At 49.2% G+C, this 19730-nt stretch overlaps 1 protein-coding gene and 2 non-coding genes across 5 annotated transcripts; all 3 read right to left on the reverse strand.

Annotated features, from left to right (window-relative positions):
• Positions 1-2450: 2450 nt before the first annotated feature.
• On the reverse strand, positions 2451-8983 carry RPL3 (ribosomal protein L3). Of its 3 annotated transcripts, none has more exons than XM_072656183.1 (10): positions 8819-8983; positions 7070-7262; positions 6495-6663; positions 5663-5798; positions 4687-4873; positions 4252-4412; positions 3771-3872; positions 3516-3611; positions 3000-3119; positions 2451-2548 (listed from the first exon to the last, which is right to left on the reverse strand). In XM_072656183.1, the coding sequence occupies exons 1-10, from the start codon at positions 8819-8821 to the stop codon at positions 2504-2506; spliced, it is 1212 nt and encodes a 403-aa protein (XP_072512284.1). In that variant the 5' UTR covers positions 8822-8983; the 3' UTR covers positions 2451-2503. The 3 variants fall into 3 exon arrangements, with proteins under 3 accessions (XP_072512284.1, XP_072512283.1, XP_072512285.1); XM_072656182.1 differs by lacking the exon at positions 8819-8983 and adding an exon at positions 8510-8812; XM_072656184.1 differs by lacking the exon at positions 8819-8983 and adding an exon at positions 8470-8528.
• LOC140497928 (small nucleolar RNA U83B) lies at positions 4527-4619 on the reverse strand. Its single transcript, XR_011964931.1, has one exon. It is a non-coding gene; the product is annotated as a small nucleolar RNA U83B (small nucleolar RNA).
• On the reverse strand, positions 5799-5853 carry LOC140497948 (small nucleolar RNA U82P). The gene has a single exon (XR_011964945.1). It is a non-coding gene; the product is annotated as a small nucleolar RNA U82P (small nucleolar RNA).
• Positions 8984-19730: the final 10747 nt, after the last annotated feature.

Here is a 19730-nt window from a genome sequence, read left to right on the forward strand (position 1 = left end):
GTATGGGCAGGGCATTGCTACTAGATCAGCCCTGTAAGGCAGCTGCTTCCAGAGAGAGCTTCTGGACCCAAGAAGCTGAGGGGTCTCCAGAGGCTCCAGCATACCTTCCTTGTAGAAGGTAATATGGGTTGGACTTCCCCTGGTTGCCCCCCACCCCAAGTGGATCCTGGGGATGGAAGGGGAGAGCTTTGAGGGGATGGGAGATGAGAGACCTTCACGCATCACCTCCATTTTTTCTCTAGTACTTTTGTGGGATACAAGGTGCTTTCCTCGTGACTACCCTGTGAGACAGGCAGGTACAAGCACTATTACCCCCATTTTACAGGTGAGGATACTGAAGCCCCAAAAGGGGGAATGACATGAACCCAAGGTCAAACAGATTAAACTTGGACTCTAAATGCAGTCTTGGCCCTTTTTCCTATACCTGACTCCATCTCTAGATCTTTTCATTCCAGTCATGGGTAGAGATCTAAACTTGGAGCCAGAAATACCTAAGATCAAATCCTCTTAGCATGACAGGTATGACCTTTATCTCCCCTGGCCTGGGTGCCTTGGTAAAATAAAAGGTTCATTAGCCTCTGAGGCAATTAAGTGATGCAGTAAATGGTAGTAGACTGGGGTCAGAAGACCTGAGTTCAAATGTTGCCTGACACTTAGTTGTGTGACCCTGGACACCTGTAAAAAGGGAATAATAGCTCCTACCCCATAGGGTCATTGTGAGGACCTAGTAAGACCACACAAAGGCAGTGACTGGTGGCTAGCTAAGGCCCCCTTTCTTTCAGCTCCAGATTAGCCCCAGATCAGCCTGAAGCAGTCTCAGGCTGGGATGTAATCACTGAAATTCAAAGGTTCTTCTGCTTCTAGCAAACAGCTCTTACCCCGGAATCCTTTGCCTCCCCCAGGACAAGTCAGGCAGCCCTGATATGATTTCCCTGGATAGACGGACGGGGCAATCCCAGGAGCTGTGCACGCCCACCCCCTGGTGGCCTGAGTCTAATTTGCACTCTTCAGGCTTTCAACGAACAGCAGCTTGTTGGTCCTGGGGCATCAGTTTCAGAATGGTGTCAGATCTAGGACAAATCTCTTCTCCAACCACCTGGATTCATTGGGATCATAGGATCGAACTGGGGAGGGGCCAGAGGAGAAAGCCTGGGAGCAGTGTTAAAAGGCTGTCACGGAAGAGCAAAGACCAAGGGGGTGGTTGAGCAAAGGTGACAGATCATGCAGAAACCTTTTTCTCCCCAGTTTTAAGATGAGCATGTGTACTAGGTTCTGCAGATAGGCAGCGGGAAGTGAGAAAGTGAGCTCAGATGATTTGAAAAATGCTTCCAGGTTTTAGCATGGAGGAAGATCTTTTCTACAGCATACCAAAGACTCAGTCTCCAAAGACTGCCTCTTCTCAGGTCTAAACAGACGGGCCTCCCACTCTAAGGGTCACCTTCAGCTGACAACTCTGCATTGCTCAGCTAATAATTTTATCTTCTAGAAGAATACGAAATAAGGCCTTTGGAAGGTGTCAAGGCCAGGATTAAATTCCAAGCTTGAGTTTAACAGCCCAAAGCAGCCTCTCTGGTCGTGGCAATGACCTTACTTAGTTATCAAGGACACTCCCAAGACAAGTGCACCATGCATTGAATCAAGAGTTCTCACTGGGACCTTAAGAGATCACAAATGCTCCAATTTTAAGTCCTCACAGACCAAAGTTGTACCTTCTCATCCTGCTTCCTTTAGGAGTAAGAATTCACGGATATGCCAAGGGCCTGAGCAACATGTATAACCCCCTCCTCTGGTAGCTCCTTCAGTCTGTTCCCTAATGTGAAAATTGGTTTCACAGCTAATACTTGGTGACCAAAAGTGATTCAGGCTTTATGCTTAGGTGAGATGCTCAATTTCTAGGACCCTCCCCACTTGCGTCTCCTTTATAAAAAGTTGGCTGATCCTGTGAGGCTCTAGAGCTACTCCAAGGCATGTGGAAATCTACACTGGGCTCTTAGCAGAGGCTTTCTCCAACAGAATCTGAGCTCAGGGCCACAGCTAACTAAATCCAAACCTTTAAATATTCAGTTGTAACCCCATTTGGGGTTTCCTTGGCACATACGCTAGAGTGGGTTTGCCATTTCCTTCTCTAGCTCATTTTCCAACTGAGGAAACTGAGGCAGACAGGAGTATTTTCACATGACAATCTAAGTGTCTGAGGCTAGATTTGAACTCACCAAATAAATGCTGACCTACTTACACTAAAACGGCTGAACCTGCACTGGACTTTCTCATTCATCTCCCACTTTCCTCCCATTTAAGGGTGAAGAAATGACCCTGGTCCTGAACTCCCCTTGGCCCAGCACCTAGGACTGATGCAAATATCCCCATGGCCCCATCTCCCTGGTATCTAATTGGAGGCCTAGATATCTAACTCCATTTTCCTGAAAGTCATTCCAATCAAAAGCCAGAGATAATTGTGAAAAATTTATTGAGAATCCACCAGCTCCAAATTGGTCTGGAAACATCAGGCAACTTCTTCTTTTGCGACTCGGTCCTTTTTGAGTGGTCCCTGTAAGGAAAGTGGCATTCTGGGTTAGTACCTAAAAGCCTGAAGCAGCCCCAGGACTGGCTCAAAGGCTCCCTCGGCCACATACACCTGGCGCTTTGACTTCAGGCCAATTCAATTGCAGGCTCACCCCAATGGGATGAGAGGCTGGGGGTATGGGGAGGCAGGCCCAGCTCCCCAACCCTAATTTCTATCCAATGGACCCATTCTCTAGAGGTAATGGGAAGAAAGGAGCTGGATGACCTCTTAATGTTCCGAATGGAACTTGCAGCCCCTTCACTCAACCTGTCCTGGGTCAAATGCCCCAAACCACTGGAATCAAATGTCTGGGGGATTGTGTGTGAGAAACACATATAAAATAAGGAGACACCTTCCCGAGGGGCCATGCTCCCTTTCTTTGTCAGATTTCTATACCTGCAGGTGCCAGCACAGGTAAGGGTGGGATAAGACTCACCATGAAAGCTTTTTTCTCCTCCACAGTCTGGAACCGACCGTGGCCAAATTTGGATGTGGTGTCGATAAACTTCAGGTCAATCTTCTCCAGGGCACGACGTTTGGTCTGTACCAGCAGAGACTGTAAGGAAAGGATTACCATCAATCTTGAATCTGAGCCATCAAAGTACCAGGGAGTTCACCACCTTGACAAGCAGAGCCCTGGGCCTGGAGTCAGCAAGGCTCAAATTAGTTTAAATCAGGCCCCAACACTTACAAGCAGTTGTATGACTTTTGGGCAAATCATTTAAGCTCTGCCTCAGTTTCCTCACTTGTAAAATGGGGATATTAAGAGCAGCCACCTTACATGGTTGTTAGGAATTTAGGCCTGCCACACAGCAGGTGCTTAATTAATGCCCCCTTCATTCCATCAGGAAGGGTTAGTCAGTCTGTTTACTTCATGTCCATGTGGAACAGCAGGGACCCTTGAACTCTATAGGAATCATTCCCAACATCCGAGGCAACCCAAATTGCTCACCTTTCGCAGAGTGAGGACACGTTTCTTCGTCCCAACGACACAGCCTTTCAGCATGATAAAGTCATTGGTCACTTCACCGTAGTGGACAAAGCCTCCCTGGGAAGAGACAGGGCTGGTGAGATGAAGCCTTGGGGAGGAGAATCCTCTCCAATTCCCCTCCCACCCGGACCAAGAGCATCATGGATTTGTTAACAGGTGGGGGGGTGGGGGTGGATAAGACCAGAAGTGTCTCTCCAACAGGCGTCCAGCACTTACCAGAGGATTGATGCTCTTGTCGGACAGATCATAATCTGTGGATGCATTGTTTTTGATCAGTTTGCCATCCTTGATCTGGAAGCCCTGGCCAATCTTATAGATCTGCAAATGAGAAGGTGGGGCACGCATCAGGTAACATGGAGGACTTAGGTGACCTCTGGCACACAACTGCCCAGGGGCTGCAGCACAGGGAGTACCCAGAGTCGCAATGTGAGTAGAGGCTGCCAATGACTCTGCCACCTGGGCTGTGTACCACCAAGGTTTTCTGAGGAAGAACACAAGCCCAAAGTCAAGTGGCCAAGACCTGGAGGAAGGGAACACCAGAGTTCTGCAAGGGCCAAGAATCCACCACCAGGAGCTTTACAATAACAGCACTTAGACCTCTGGAGCCTGACAACATGCAAGAAAAACCATCTGTAGGAATCAAAGCCCTGATGAACACATGTTGATTTGTACCCCACTGCCCACCCTGGACCCTCACCTTTTTGTTGATCTCAGTGCGATGGTGGTAGCCCTTCTGACCAGCTCGAGCCACAGAGAAGGCTACCCGGGCAGGATGCCAAGCTCCAATACATGCCACCTTACGCAGTCCTCGGTGGGTTTTTCGGGGCAGTTTCTTGGTGTGCCAGCGGCTAGTGACACCTACAAAGTGGATCCTGAGTGAGCCACATGACCTGATGCTGGAGGTGCTCTGCCCTGGCCCCCCCCTTCCCCACCCCACCCCCCCCACCAATCCCAAATGACCACGTTCTCCCCCATGTTCTCAGAAGGAAGGCAGCAAGGAATATCTCCTCATGAGGCTCAGGCGCTGTGCCCAGCGCACATTCCATGTCTTCATCACTGAACAAGGTCAAAGGCTCAGGAGTCCAGACAGAGGCCTGGCATCCCTTCCCTGCAGGGCTCTGGAGAAGCTCACCTTTGTAACCCTTGCCCTTTGTCACCCCAATGACATCAATCATCTCGTCTTGCCCAAACACGGTGGACACGGGCACCTGCTGCTCCAGCTTCTCACGGGCCCAGTCCAGTTTCTCAGCCACGCTACCGCCATTCACCTGGATCTCCATCAGGTGAGATTTCTTCTGCCTCAGAGGGAGCAGGCGCATCTACAGGAAGGAAGAATGTCACTTGTGTAACATAGTCAACCTTGTAGCTCACTCCATGTCAGGGTTTCAAAGCTAAGATCTAAAGCTTTTAAAAGCACACAATACAATTGCAAAGGAAGTCAAATATGCTGAAATACAAAACACAAGAGTTAAAGAACCATCCCTTGTCAGTGCAGTTCAAATCTCTAAGGCCCCTGACTGTGTCCTCTGCACCAAGCCACGCCTGGCACAGTCCACATGGTGGACACCCACCAACTGACCCCAGATTCAAGCAGACAGTCTTGGAGACCATTAACCAGCTGGGGGACCTAGGGAGAGGAGATATGCTTGTCTAGGACACCCACAATTGTTGAATGAAAGGGCCTGGGTTGGCTAAGAGTCCTCTGGGACCCACAATTCAGCGACCAAGTTTCTAGAACTTTTTCAGCTGGAGGGCAAATCTTTCAGTCTAAATGTGTTTTCCCATCTGATGGGGGAGGGGGAGGCACAGGAGTTAGATTGTTTTAACGCTAAATTCAGGTCCAGGAAGGACAAGCCAAGGACACTGTCACATGAGCCCAATAACCAGTATTTGTTCACAAAGCTCCCCAGGGAGCCCCAAACCAGGTTCCTACCCCAGATGTCAGTGCTAAGAAGCTACACACCCCTCTGGCCTCATGGGATTTATGGTGGTGGCTGTCACAACCTTTTGACTGCACCAGCAGATGTCCCAGACATGGGATTTCCAGAGATGCGAGAGGGAGGGAAGATCTCTGGGGCTGCAGCAGCCTCTGTTGGCACTCCACTCACCTGGGTGTGGGCAATGACGCGGATCACCTGGCAGTACTTCTTCATGCTGCTCAAGTCTTTCTCCAGCTGCTTTTTGCCATCCTCATCTTGCCACTTTTTGCAATACTTGGTGAAGGCCTTCTTCTTGGACTTATGCCTTCAGAAGCAGAGCAGAGTGGGGGAGGGATGGGGGGGCAGACCTTCATCAGCCCCACTCCAGAGTGGGGTGAGCGGAAGGACTGCGCCCTCCCAGACTGAGGCTCATTGCTGGCTTCTAAGGATCCCTTTCCACCAGCAAGCGGAGCCTGGAGCTCATCGGGCAGAGCCGAGCGGAGCTGCCGCAGGGTGATCCAGGTTAGGTCAAACAGAGGCACTCACCAGGTCCTCCCATCACATGGGATGCAGCAAGAAGTGGCTACAACCAACTGCTGGCCTACTCTGCCCAGAGTCAGAATTATATTAACTTATGGCCCACTTCTGGGTTAGGGACTGGCCAACTTTCCTTCCCAAAGAGTGGAAATGACTCAGCCAAGGTAACCAAGTTAACAGAAACCCCCCTGGGTCCTTCAAAGTGCAGTGCTCTTCCCACCCTTGTGGAGCTCTACCATGTAAGGAAAAGAGCTTGGCCATCACTACCAGTGAAGTGTAGAATCATAAGCCTCTGGGTTTATCATCCATCTCAATTTAGCAGTAAGCATTTTCTATGCCTCCAGTCCATCCCCTTTTAAAGGGTTTTCCCATCTCATGGACCTGAGGATGCCATCTGCAAGGAGATCTCTTTTCCCACTGGCAGACAGATGCCAAGGAAACCAAGCCAAGAGGGGTTGGAGGGTAAGCAGTGGGCTTCACTTACCAATTCTTATAGAACCGCCTCTTACACTCATCGCTGATGTGCTCGGCAAAGATGGTTTTAAAGCTACGCAGGCCTCGTGGGGTTTGCACATAGCCCACGATGCCCACAATGACCATGGGGGGCGTCTCCACGATCGTCACAGCCTCGACCACTTCCTTCTTATTGACCTCTGGAAAAGGCAAAGTCCAGTTACATATGCTGACAGAACCAGGTTCCATGTGCCCTTGCTAAGGTCTTTGGATGAATGTCAATGGTCACAACTCAGTCACTGGGGTGGTGTTTAACTGTGTTGTAGCACAAGTCAAAGACAGCAGTTTGTCCCCCATCTTGGGTGACAAGAGAGGCTCCACCACCAGTGGAGGAGTAAAGAGTAACGTGGCAGACATCAAGTCCCCAGATGTACCAGTCTAAGATCGTGGGACTGTCTTTCCTTTTCGTTCTACAACGCTAAGGGCCCATCCTTCCATCGTCATCCTCCTCCTGCCCCCCATCCCTTGGGATGCTTGAAAGCCTGAAATCAGATTAGATGCTACAAGATCCCCCTCCCTCCCAGTCCATCCACTTTCTTTACTTACTTGAGCCGGGCCTGTCCACCTCTCGAACAATATGGGTCATGCCTGCCTTGTAGCCCAGAAAGGCAGTCAGATGGATGGGCTTGGAGGGGTCATCTTTGGGGAAGCTCTTAACCTTCCCCCGGTGCCTGCTGCTTCTCTTTCGAGGCAGGAAGCCCAGAGAGCCATGCCTGGGAGCGGAGAACTTCCGGTGGGACTGAAAGAAAGGAGCCCAGTGAGCGTAAGGGGCATCAACACCACCAACGGTGATCCCAGCTTGGATCACTGGCAGGGCACTCCAGAGGGGAGACAATGCCGTTATGATTTGGCCTTAGCTAACGGCCCCGGAAGGGGACAAACTAACACAGGATTATGAAACACCGTCTTTACGGCAGGTCCCTGCAAAATGTCGCTGAGAGCGAAGTTACAGGCAAGAGCACGAGTTGGCGTTTGAGGATAACGCCAGGCCTGGTCGGGAAGACCCGCCTTGGCTGTGAGCTCAGAGGTGGCCTCACACTTTCTAGCTGCGAGACCCCGTCAAGACATTCCACCCTACTTGCCTCAGTTTCCTCAGCTGTAAAACGACATGGCCAAACAGCATCCGGGGTCATGAAAAACTGGACAAGACTAAAACAAAAGGACTACAACTGCCTACTCCCTGTGCAGCTGGGAGCAGAAATGCTCCAGTTTGCACCGTTTAAATGGATTCAAAAGCCAGCACCGGCAAGAACCTCACAGACCCGAGAAGGCAATCCACCTCCTGCCTCCGAAGGTCAGACCTGCTCAAGGGCTCAGGCTTTACGGTAAGGTCCGACCTCCATGTGGCTGCAACGCCGGGCTCCAACGAGCGTCTGGTATCTGGAATAATGGGAAGGCTCCCTACCGCCTCTAGGCTTCCCGTTTTAAGCACGGGATCAAACCAACTTAAACTTGGGGATCTCCAGGCCGGGGCTCCCTAGCCAGAACCCCACCCAGAGGCAGTCCCAGGCATCTCCAGCCACAAGCAGGGCCTCCGGGCGGCCCCCAGGCTGCCATCAGAACACGACGTTCAGCACGGCTCGCTCTGTCCGCCCGTCATGGGTTTCATCAGCCGCAGCCTGGGGTCCGACACGTAAGCAGAGGCAGCGGGTCGCAACCGCCGCAGCCCTCCCGCAGACAAGGCCGGCGAGCCGGGGGGGTCTCTGGGCACAAGGGCCGAGGTTGGGGCCCAAGGGGGCCTCCGAGCGACTGAGGGGCGCCCACGCACGCGGGGCACGGCCTCGAGCCGCGGAGGCTTGGGAATCAAGGCCTTTCCTGCCCAGAGACCCTCGCCCGGGCCCAGATTGGCAAGAGGCCCCGGGTTCAAATGGCAGCAGGCCCCTCCCCGGGCCCAGGCGGGCCTGCTTCCTCTTCGCTAACAGAAATGACGGGGCGGGGGAGATCACCCGCAGCGGCCCGGCGGCGGGCACAGAGCCCCGCTTCTACCCTGGTGACTCCGAACGCGAAACTGAGGCCCCCTCCGCGTTCACGTGGCCTGCCTAGCTCCGAGACACGCGTGGGTTCCCGAGCGCGGCGCATGCGCTGAGGCGGACGGCCGCAGGCCCAGGGGCCTAGCCGGCCGAGGCGCGTGTTGCGGCCCCCAAAGGCCCGAGCCCAGAAAGGACGCCGGTGCCGGGAGCCGAAGGGCCTCCGCTCCACACCGGCAAGGTCTGAAGGCAGCCCAGGCGGCGATGGCTGCGATGCGCGGCGGATGGAGCGCGCTACCTTCCCCGCGGCGGCCATGATAGTACGTACCATGCTGCTGCTGAGGTACCCGCGGCGGCCGCCGAGTCGAGTTTGGAGAGAGCGCTATGCGTGGGGCCCGCCCTTTAAAAGGCCTCTCGAGGCTCCGCCCCTTCCGGCGCGCGAGCGCCCTCCGGCGGGTCCGCGCACGCCCTTGCGCATGCTCTGCGCGCACGCGCACTCTCTGGCCTTAAGCGTGATGTCAACTGTTTTCGAAAAAAGTGTGGGGGCTGTGGAGGAAGAACGTGATCTGGAGGGAAGAACCTACGGACACTCGCGCTGGCCAAATTTGGTGTTGCGCGTTCTTGGACTGGCTCGTATCCAGCAAACTGCTTGCTTTCGGTCCTGCAGACATTTATTATGCACTTACTGTGTGCATACCAAGCTTGCAATTCAAGCGCCATTTAAGTCTTCCCTGACACTCTTTAATTCTAGTGCCTGGCCTCCTGATTATTTCCATTCATCCTGTATGTTTACCCCATTAGATTTTAAGGGCAGGGAAGGCTGCCTTTTCCCTCTTTTTGTGTCCCCAGGGCTTAACACAGTGCCTGGTTCCTAGCATGCCCTTAATAAATGTTTATGCATGGCATGACTGATTTAGAGAAAAGTCTTGGCTCTGATTCCAACATAAAAAAAATGGTTTGAAATAGTTTAGCAATAGTTTGAAAATCTGCCTCCCCCTTCTGTCCCAAAAATCTGATGGGGGGCTACCATTCCTATCCAGGGCCTGGTATGCATTGGGTGCCTCATAAATGTGGATTGAGCCCCATTTGATAGATGAAGAAATGAAGCCTTAGAGCCGTTCGTGACTTGTCCAAGTTAACACAGAACACAGCCATGCGAGCATTTAAGTACCCACTCTATGCCACACAGTGCTAAGAAAGGCAAAAAGCCATAGTCCTTGCTTCCCAGGAGCTTGAATGCTGGTAGGAGACACAATGTAACCACAGTTATATACATACAAGATACGTGCAAGGTAAATGGAGGAGATCTCGGTTAGACTGGAGGGTACTGTGAAAAACCTTACTCAAGTGACTGGAAATTGTAGAACCTCATCAGAACGCTCCCTGGCTCCTCCTCACTGCTTCCCCACCCCCACCCCCCACACCCCACCTCCACTTCAGGGAAGGGACCTTGAGAAGCCAAAGCAATTCCAGTTCTGAAGGAGGGAATCTCCTCTGGCATTTAAGCCTCAGATACTGGTGTCCAGTTCATCTGGTCCAACCTCCCAGAAGGTGACGGTATATTATTACTCTTCTCAATCCCCTTTTATGCATATACCAACCAGGTCTTGACTTCCTTGTGTGTTGCAACAAAGGAGAGCAACCTCCCCCATTCTGAACCAGAGGAAGTAGTAGCAGGTATGGTCAAACAATTTCAGGGAATGAAAGTAATCTCAGGGATTCAACCTGCCCCAGACCAACATCCCTCACTGGTAGGTTTCAGTGATGAGGCAGCCTAGGCCGCTTGGTTTAGTTTAGGGCTTAGTTTAGGGTATTTAGTTTGGGATATTCTCCATGGCATAATGGGGAAAGCGCTGGACTTGGAGGCAAGAGACCCACATTGAGTTTCTGAGTCTAAAACCTATTAGTTGGGTGACCCTCACTAAGCCCCTTATGCCACCTCAGTCCTTCATCTATGAATTGGAAGTAATAGTTAGACCACCTCTCTCACATGGTGGTTTTATGCCAAAAATTCTATCGACTTTGCATAAGAATGACTTATTATTCTCTGAAATACTTCCTCAAACAATGATAAATAGAAATGATTATCTTAACTTCTATAAGGACCTGGGTTCAGATCCCAGCTGGATCATTGACTAAGGATGTGACTGACCAAATCATCAGCCTCAGGTCCCTCGTTCATATGGACTTCTCTTTCTAAGGACAGGATATGGGGACAGCAGAAGATGATCAGCAGGTCTGGGAGGTGTTCAGAAAAAAGCTGCATTATTTGCCCCTGAATGAACCTAGGTCAGGGACAGGACTATGCTGGCTTCCAGGGTGTCAGCAATGCCCGGAAGCACAGAATTTTCCACTGGAAGGAACTTTAGAGAACATCTCTTCCAATCTTCTCATTTTTCATATAAAAAAATTGAGGCCCAGTGAAGTTCTGTGGCTTACCTAAAGTTATATTATAACAGTAATAATAACAACTCCTATTTACCCAACCCTTTAAGATTTTCAAAGCAATTTACAAATAGTGTCTCATTTGATGATAATCATAGGAGTAGTTATATGTCTGGTACTGTTCTAAGCACTTTTCGTAATTACTATCTCATTTGATCCTCACAGCAACCCTGGGAGCCAGGCACTATTATCATCCAGTGTTACAGATGAGGAAACTGAGACAAACAGAGTTAAGTGACTTGCCCAGGGTCATACAGCTAGTAAGTATCTGAGGCTGGATTTGAAGTAAGGCCTTCCTGATGCCAAGGTCAGTGTCAGATACTGACCTAGAAACCCATTCACCAACTTTAGTCCAGTGATCCCACCCCTGAAACAACACGTTTACATTTAAGTGGATCCTGACTCTCAGAATCTATTGGCATGGAACTCTGCTCATTGGAGAAGATCAAAGCCTGCCCCTGTGTGACAGGGTGGGGGACAGGAGAGCCTGGCTGTCTTTGGGCTTTCTTTGAGTTGCAGAAGTTTCTTTGGGCTCTTTAGTTTCTGCAGTTACTTCAAACACCCCCAGCTTCCAGCTTCAAGAGAGAGGATGGGCAATGCCAAATGACTGCACGTTGCTGAAAGGAGAATAAGGCTCCTGGAAGAAGCTGGCTGGAGGGGAGCTAGCAGTCTCCATCACATCCCTGTCCCCAGCTTGCATCATGTGAGACTTCAGGGAAGTGCTCCTGGGGTAAGATCTGAGACTCTGACTCTGTCTCTGTCTCTGTGTGTGTTTCTCCTCTCTCCGTCTCTTTCTCTCTGTCTCTCTCTCCCTCCTCCTCTCTCTCTCCTCTCTCCATCTCTCTGTCTCTGTCTCTCTGTCTCAGTCTCTCTCACTCTCGCTCTCAGCTGAGCCAAGCTATTTCACTCCCAAGAGAACTCTGTCGCTCAGTATCATAGGGTATATAGTCTCCTAGCTATACTTTCTCTGATTTTCATTTTGTTATTTGGATAAATGGGCCTCTTTTCTATTTTATGGGGATGTTCATCGTGGCACTGTGATATTTAGTGGCATGGGAGCCAAGACTGGGATATACAATTCGGAGTCCTCTTTTCCCTATATTAAAGAAACAGTAATCTGATGGCTAGTTTGAGCCTGAAAACCACATCACCTGAGGTTTGAATTCAATCAAAGGACTGCGCATGAGGACCTAGAGGGCCATATGTGGTCTCCAGGCCTCAGGTTCCCCCCTCCTGACCTGGACTAATAATATTTAAGAGAACAGATAAAATACCTTTTGATCCTTGCTCCCTCCTGTCAGAGGAGAGCAGAGTTATGTTCGTCCTTTGTTGCCAAAGAAGACCATGCCATAAGAGAAATGATGACAATTTGCATTTTGTTTTGAGTGAGAGAGGGCTGTGCAAGGTCACCAGCCTCACTTCTCCTCCGGAGCCAACTGAATCCAGTGACCAGATCAGGATGACTGGAGATGACCCAGGAAGCAATGGGAGACCTTGGCCCCTTTAGGCCAAGGCCTATTCAGTACTCACTTCAGGTGAGGTAACACCCATTCAGTGGATAGGCAGGTTTAAAAAATAGTCAGGGCATGGCCCCTTTAATGAGGCAAAGAAAAGAAAGATATCAGGTTGGCAGGGAAACAGCAACAGTTACTATTGATCCCCTGCCCCACTTCCTCTCAGAGGAGAGCAGATCTCCTGCTTCCCCTTCCAGCAAGAATACAAATCCGCCTTGGTGGAGAAAGAGGCCAAAGATGTCTGGCCTTTCAAGCCCTGCATTGATGCCCCCATACTACATGGAAGATGGGCCCCAGCTACATTGGTAACATTTCCCACAAAGCAGTGATAGACAGCAAGTAAAGAAGGGGGTTCTTAACATGGAGTTGATGCCTCCCCCTCCCCTAAGATGTTTGTGGATAGATTTCCAGGGTGTCCATAAAGTCATTCCATCTATATTTTCACTAGCATTTGGTTTTCTTTGTAATAGTATGTATTTTATTCTATTAATCTAAAATTATAATTCTGAGAAGGAGTCCACAGGCTTCACCAGACTGCCAAGGGAGTCCGTGATTAAAAAAAAAATGGTTAAAGACCCTTAGTGAAGTATAATTATTTCCATTTTACAGATGAAGAAATTGAGTCTTAGGAGAGGTGGGACCACCTGGTTGGCAGAGACATATCACAGAGTACTCCCCTGCCCCAAGTCCACAAAGGGGACTACAGGAGAGGTCCCAGAGTCCTGGGCACTGTCAAATGGCTCATCCCGGACCTGGTGAGGGTCTTGTTCAAAGAAAACACAGCTATCAGCACCTGCTGCACTGCCATACGCTAAGGACCACAAGCTGTTCCATCTGACTTGCAGCTGAGACTTTCTGTACCCCCTAGAGACCAGGACTCCTCTATTAGTCTCCCCAGAACTTTGCACATAGACACACTGTACGTACTTAATCATTCATTCATTCATTCATTCATTCATGATAGACTCCTGCCTCGGGAGAAATATTTTCCACAAACCAATTATTTTTTTTCTCTGACTCTCAAGAATTCCTGTTTGAATCTAGTCAAAGGTGAACCAGAGCTATCTCTTTTAAAATATATATAATTTTTATTTTTAGTTCCAAACTCTCTCCCTCCCTTTAGCTAAGAGCTACCTCTCTTAATTGGATTTAACAAGAAGACATTCCCACTCTTGGGCTGATGACCTTTAAACAAGACAAACTCTCATGGGAAGACTAATTAGGACTTTGATTCAAATGAGGTCAAGAACTTTAGCTGGGAACATGGTCACAAGATTATTTCTTATGACATTATACCACAACTAAGGACTTGGTCTAGGACAGTCTAGGTTTAACCTTTTCAGTGGTCTACTGGGAAATCTGGTGAAACCAATGGATCTCTTCTCAGATCATATTTTTAAATGCACACAATAAAATAACATAGGTACAAAGGAAACCAATTCTACTGAAATATAAAAGGTTCAGAAAAGCCAACCAGCCCACAGATCCCAGGCTAAGAATCCCCCTGTCTCAGGGCTACATGCTTCTACAGAAGAGAGTGAGCCCAAATTCTTTGTTTTATCTCCACTTCAGGTGTCTTGCCCAAGGTGGTGTGGGGTGGCAGACAAGAGCCACACCAAAGGAGATGCTTCATTTTTGGACACTCCCATTTTGGGTAATAATGTTTACTTGTTCAGGGTGACATCATTTCCAGGACTCTTGTGTTGTCAGCAAGGTTTGGAAAATCTCTAATTGGCTAAGCAGTTTGGCCAGATGATTGAGGGCCATGAGTCCGTAGCCAGAGCCCAGCCTAGAACCTGCTGGAGATCAAAGGCACTACCCTATGGAGACCAGGAACAAGGGTCCCAGCTCCCCTTCCAGCAGCCATGAGGATGCCATCGAATGCAATCCGGGCCCCAGCCACTGGCAGTTTCCTCCTTTTCTGGTTCTCCTGGTCTATTGCTTGGCTCAGGCCCTATGGGTGAACATCTACTTGCCTCTGCTGGGCCTCTCCGTCGCAGTGGCAGACCTGGCTTCCTACTGTCTTTCCATCTCTGTCCTTGGGTTCTACATCCTTTGCCGTAGCAGTCTACAGACAGCGGGGGCCCTGGCTCTCATCCTGGCCCGGAAATTCTGCATGGAGGTGGTGGTGCCCATGTACCAGGCTGTGTGGCAGCCCTGGCTGGAAATGAAAGCTTGGTCCCTGAGCTTCCTTCGCATTCTGTTCCGATGGGCCTGGGGCTGTACCCGGAACCTGCTGGGAAATCTGAGCCAAGAGGTGAGCATGGCTGTCCTCTCCTGGGCTGAGGGGGCTTATGGCAGCCTTGTCAGCTTCTCCCGAGACAAAGGCAGGGCATTAGAAGTCATCTTGGACAGTATTCTACAGAAGCTACTTTTCACCTTGCTTACAAGTTGCTTCAATGGGTTCTGGGCTGTTTTCTCTCAATGGGGAATGGTCATCAGGGGCAAATCCTCCCAGCTCCTGGACAGTGGCAGGAGCTGGTGGGATCAACGCTCCTCGATGTCCTCCCTGGAGACCTGTGCCTCCAGCCTCTCCAGTAGTGGCATCCCCCTGAGCCAACGCTTCCCAGGGCCAGACCCCTCCACCCTCAGTTGGTGCTCCCCAGGCTCAGTCAGCCTCCACTCCCTGGTGGTGCAAAGGGAAGCAGAAGGGGGAGCCCAGGGTTGTCCCTGGGGGGACAATTCACAGCAGCCTCTGAACAGTAGGTTCCAAGAAAGGGGGGTCGCCTCCTCACCATCAGGGCAGGCCCTAGCTCAGCAAGTGAAGACCGCCTGTATCCTTATCATCTTACTCTACATCTATGGTGCCACCCTCTTTATTCAGATCTTAAAATAAAATGGCCCATGTTGAAATGACTTCATTTTTGCCTCTAAAGCCCTCTTCCTCCCCTGATTTCCTTTGTTGGATGTAGAACTATTATCGCAGATTTCACCCAGTGCTTTCCTTGCCCCCTCCCTGATGTACTTAGCATGATGATTTACTGTCATGTACCATGTTTATCATCATTTGTCATTTGTCCCCATGATAGAGAGATAGCTCGGTGAAGATAGGGAGTTAGTCTTGTTTTGTGAGAGGCATTTGGGGGTAGAAGAGGAGAACCCTTGACCTGGAGTCAGAATGGCCAAGTCCACTGAACGATGATGGCAGGAAAGAGCGTTGGTTGGAGTCAGACAACATGGATTCAAACACCAGCATTGCCTCTGTTCACCTGTGTGCATTTTTCCAAGACAACTCCCCTCCCTTGGCTAACTTGGTTGCCTCCTCTGTAAAATGAGACTACTGGGGTCAGGTGACCTCTAAGGTCTTTCCCACTCTAGACTTCTGACCTTTGGTACAAGTTACTTCCCTTCAGTTTCTTCATCTGTACAATGAGGGGTTGGACTAGGAATCCTCTGAGGTCCCTTCCCATTCTAGAGCTCTAAGCCTGTGACGTTAGGTAAGCTGCTTCACTCTAAGGAGCTTTAGTTCCTTCTCCTGGAAACTGGGTCTAAAGACACTTTGTACTATCTGTTTCACAAGGCTATTATGAAAAGAGGCTGCACAAACTGAAAATTACAACAGAAGCTTGAGCTATGGTCTGAAATTAGTAGCCCCTTCCCTCCCCCTACCTCCTAGCCCCAAGCTCTGCCCAGGTAGACTCTTAATAAGTACACACATGCATGCATGCATGAATACATAAATGAATAAATAGATGGAAGGATGGATGGATGAATGGATAGATGAATGAATGAATGAATGAATGGACAGATGAATGAATGGATGGATGGATGGATGGATGGATGGATGGATGGATGGATGGATGGATGAATGGATGAATGAATAACACAGCAAGTGGGGAGGGGGGTTGGGAATCATGACTCAGCATCCCAGCTCTTTCCAATATACCAGAGGGTTTTACGTGAGGCACAATCTCTGCCATCTTGCTTCCATACTTCCATATTCATCTTATCTGTAAATATCTCTTCATCTAGAGAATTCTAAATGTAAAATGAATGTAGTATTTGCCCCAGGGCTCTTCCTGTGTCATTCCAGTTTAGACTAATGGATCCCCCAATAATGATAATAGCCACCCTTTTCAGACACTTTAAGAGGACTTGACATTCATTGTCATATCTGAGCCTCAAAACTGCCTGGGGAGGTTGGCATTGTAAGTACTGTTTCCCAGTTTGACAGTTGGGGAAACCAAGGCTCTGAGCAGTGAAATGACTTGCCTCGGGCCATACAACTGGGAAGAGTCAGACCTTGAATAGGGATCAAGGGATCCTGATTCCCAGTCTGATGCTCACTCCTCTCTCCCATCATGTCTGTCCAGAATGGGGAGCACAAGCTAAGAGGCTTCCCTGCTTGTATCCTGTGCCCCGTCGTGGCTTCTCCCTAGAGAAAGGGATCAGCAGTGGCAATGGCATCCAGAGTTGGCTAGAAGGCCTTTGTGTGGATCAGGTTTCCTGCTCCACCACATGGCCCCTTTCATGCATGACCATATTTAAAGGGTCCTCAATGATTCCCGACCATGAGGATCCCTGGGTGTCATGATCATCCCAGAAGAGCACATTTCCAGGGTCCAGGGACTTTGCCTAAAGCCAGATCTGAGCCCTTCTAATCTCTGCCTCCCTTCCTTCTCCCTTCCCATAAGATCTCCTCTGAGTGGGGGGAGGGAACAGGACTTTGCCCACAAGGCTCAGTCCAGTAAGAACCAGCTTCCTGGGAAGCATCAGGCACTAGGAGAGTTGAGTATTTGTCTAGGCCTGGGCCCCATATTTCAGGAAAGACCTTGGCAAGTGTAGGCAGTCCAGAAGAGGGATTGTCCAAGGCAGAAGAGCCCTCCGAGGTCCTTTTAGGACTTTTACATTCAGCAAAAATCTACCAGCATTCAGAAGGATTCTTTGGGAGGCAAATAGGGATTTAGGGTCTGACTCACTAATGACAAACATTTATAAAGCACTTTAAGGTTTTTGCAAGGATATTTACAATCTTTTGATCCTCACATTCATTTTGGGAATCAGGTACTATTATTATGCCCATTTCACAGAGGAGAAAACTGAGGCAGACAGAAGTAAAATGACTTGATAAGGGTAACATAGCTAGGAATTGTCTGTAGCAGGATTTGAATTCAAGCTTTTCCCTATTCTACCTAATGCACCATCCAGCTGTGTCTAATTCCTCCCATCTGTAAGCAGCGGGAGGATGAGTCCAGAGAGGTGGCAAGACACAGTGGGCAAAGCACAGGACTTGGAAACCAGAGACCTGGATTCAAATACCACCTCCAAAAATTCCTAGCTGTATGACCCAGAGGAAGTCATTAACCTGTCTGCCTCCATTTGGCCATCAACTCCTTTGGTAGTCTGGTGAACCCTATGCACCTCTTTTCCCAATCATAATTTTAAGCATGTAAAATCAAATACCTATAGGACAACAACAGGAAACAATTATATTGAAATAGTTATCAAATATATATATTTTTTAATTCACAGTTAAGAAGGGGACAAGTGAGGGGAATAAGCATTTATATGACAGCTGCTATATGCGAGGACCTGTTCACTGGGTTGGGTTCTGACACTAACTCATTGCAGCCCATTCAGCAAGCCAAGGAAGATTCTCAAGGCCTCAGTTTTCCCATCTGAAAATGAGGCATTGGAAGAGATTACCTTACAAGTGCCTTCTATCAGGGATAATAGTTCATGTCCATGGAATATTCATTGCGCAATTCCAGATTTTCGTAATCTCATCAGAGTTTTTTAAATCAACCAAACAAGCAAATATTTGTTAAAAGAGCTCCCTGCCCCGTGAGAATTGAATTTCTCTCCCATCTAGGCAAAGATTTCATGGAGCCCAGCAGACAGCTAGATAAAGGCTTACTTAAGGGTGAATCTCAAAACACAGTCAGCTTTGAATTGACCACAAATACAAAACAGAGGGAGGAACTGAAATATAATCATTACTACTTATATAGAGAAAAGAGCTTTACCTATTTTCATCTCACTTCATTAAAACAGATGACTGCAGCAGAAGTCAGGTACTTAAACTTAATTAGGTTCACCTAAGGAATTCTCCATTGGCTTTATCAACCAAAAAAAGTTCTTAGGGTTAAGAAAAACTGGGTGGAGGGAGGAGAGGGGGTGAGGCAGAAGTATCAGACCCAGAGAGCTCTGAGCAGTTTGTTCAAAGGACAACTTCTAAAGTTAAACTGAGTGGAATTAAGCAAGCAGAATAATGAGCAGGGAGTTAAAGGGCATTTCTAATTCTAAATCATACCAAGGTTTTTGAAAGAGACATAGCCCTTCATGAGGCTAAAAAAGTGGGAGGGACAGCTATTGGCTCCTGAGGAGATAAAATGTGAGTGGGAAGAAGCATGAAAAGCCAGCTTTTCCAACTCCTTTTATAGGATCATAGGATTTTAGAAACAGAAGGAACCTTGAATGCTATCCAGTTCATAAGGAAACTCTGGTCCAGAGCAGCACATCTTTAACTGTGGGCCATGACCCCATGTCACAACCTACAGTTGAAAAAGCATTGAGGGGGTCCTGAGTGGAAAAAGTTTAAGAAGCCCTGGTCCAGGAATGAAAGTGATTTTGCTCAGGAAAACATAGAGAGTGAGTGAAAGGAAAGCTGATCCACATGGAAATAGCCATGCTGCCATTTTGAAAGCCAATCTTCCCACTCAGATATACAATGTTCCATGATGACATCACTCCCCAGGCCTTTGTGTTGTCACTAACTATCAAAATGCCCTTCCTCTGATTGGGTGTGCAGATAATTGGAGGGGATAGTCTGGTAGCCAGAGCACAGCCCTGTGGATGCTGGAGATCACAGCTGGAGTGCTCAGCTCCCCTCTTCACCAGCCAAGGGAGTGATGCCCCAGGGAGCCTGGACCCCAGGGACTGACAGCTTTCTCCCTTCTTGGCCAAGGCCCTGATCACTCAAGTACTTACCTTGTACAACCCAGTCCCTTGGGAGGAAATCTCCATATTCTTGCTGGCCCTCTCTGTAGCCATGATGGGACTGGCTTCCCACTGCATCTCCATCTGTGTGGTCTGTCTGTATATCCTGTGGTGAATGCAGCAGGCAGCTGAGATACTGACCATGAACATGTCCAGGAAGTTGTATGAGGAGGTACTGACCCCTATCTTCCAGGTCCTGTGGAGCCCCATACTCACTGTGCAGACCTGCTCTCTAGGCATGCTCTGTGTCATGTTCCACTGGGCCCAGGACAGCACCCTGGGGCTGCTGAGACATCTGAGGAAGGGAGTGAGGCTGCCCCTGCTGTCTTGGGCCCAGTGGGC

The sequence above is a fragment of the Notamacropus eugenii genome, chromosome 3, assembly GCF_028372415.1.
Source record: "Notamacropus eugenii isolate mMacEug1 chromosome 3, mMacEug1.pri_v2, whole genome shotgun sequence".
Lineage (NCBI taxonomy): Eukaryota > Metazoa > Chordata > Mammalia > Diprotodontia > Macropodidae > Notamacropus > Notamacropus eugenii.

Excerpts from the sequence above, each read along its gene's own strand:
- RPL3 (XM_072656182.1), bottom strand. The coding sequence starts at position 8,806 with ATGGCCGCCGCGGGGAAGGTAGCGCGCTCCATCCGCCGCGCATCGCAG. Across the intron at positions 6,664-7,069 it reads GGTGGACAGGCCCGGCTCAA|AGGTCAATAAGAAGGAAGTG; the intron begins GTAAGTAAAGAA and ends TGCCTTTTCCAG. Across the intron at positions 3,612-3,770 it reads ACAAGAGCATCAATCCTCTG|GGAGGCTTTGTCCACTACGG; the intron begins GTAAGTGCTGGA and ends GTCTCTTCCCAG.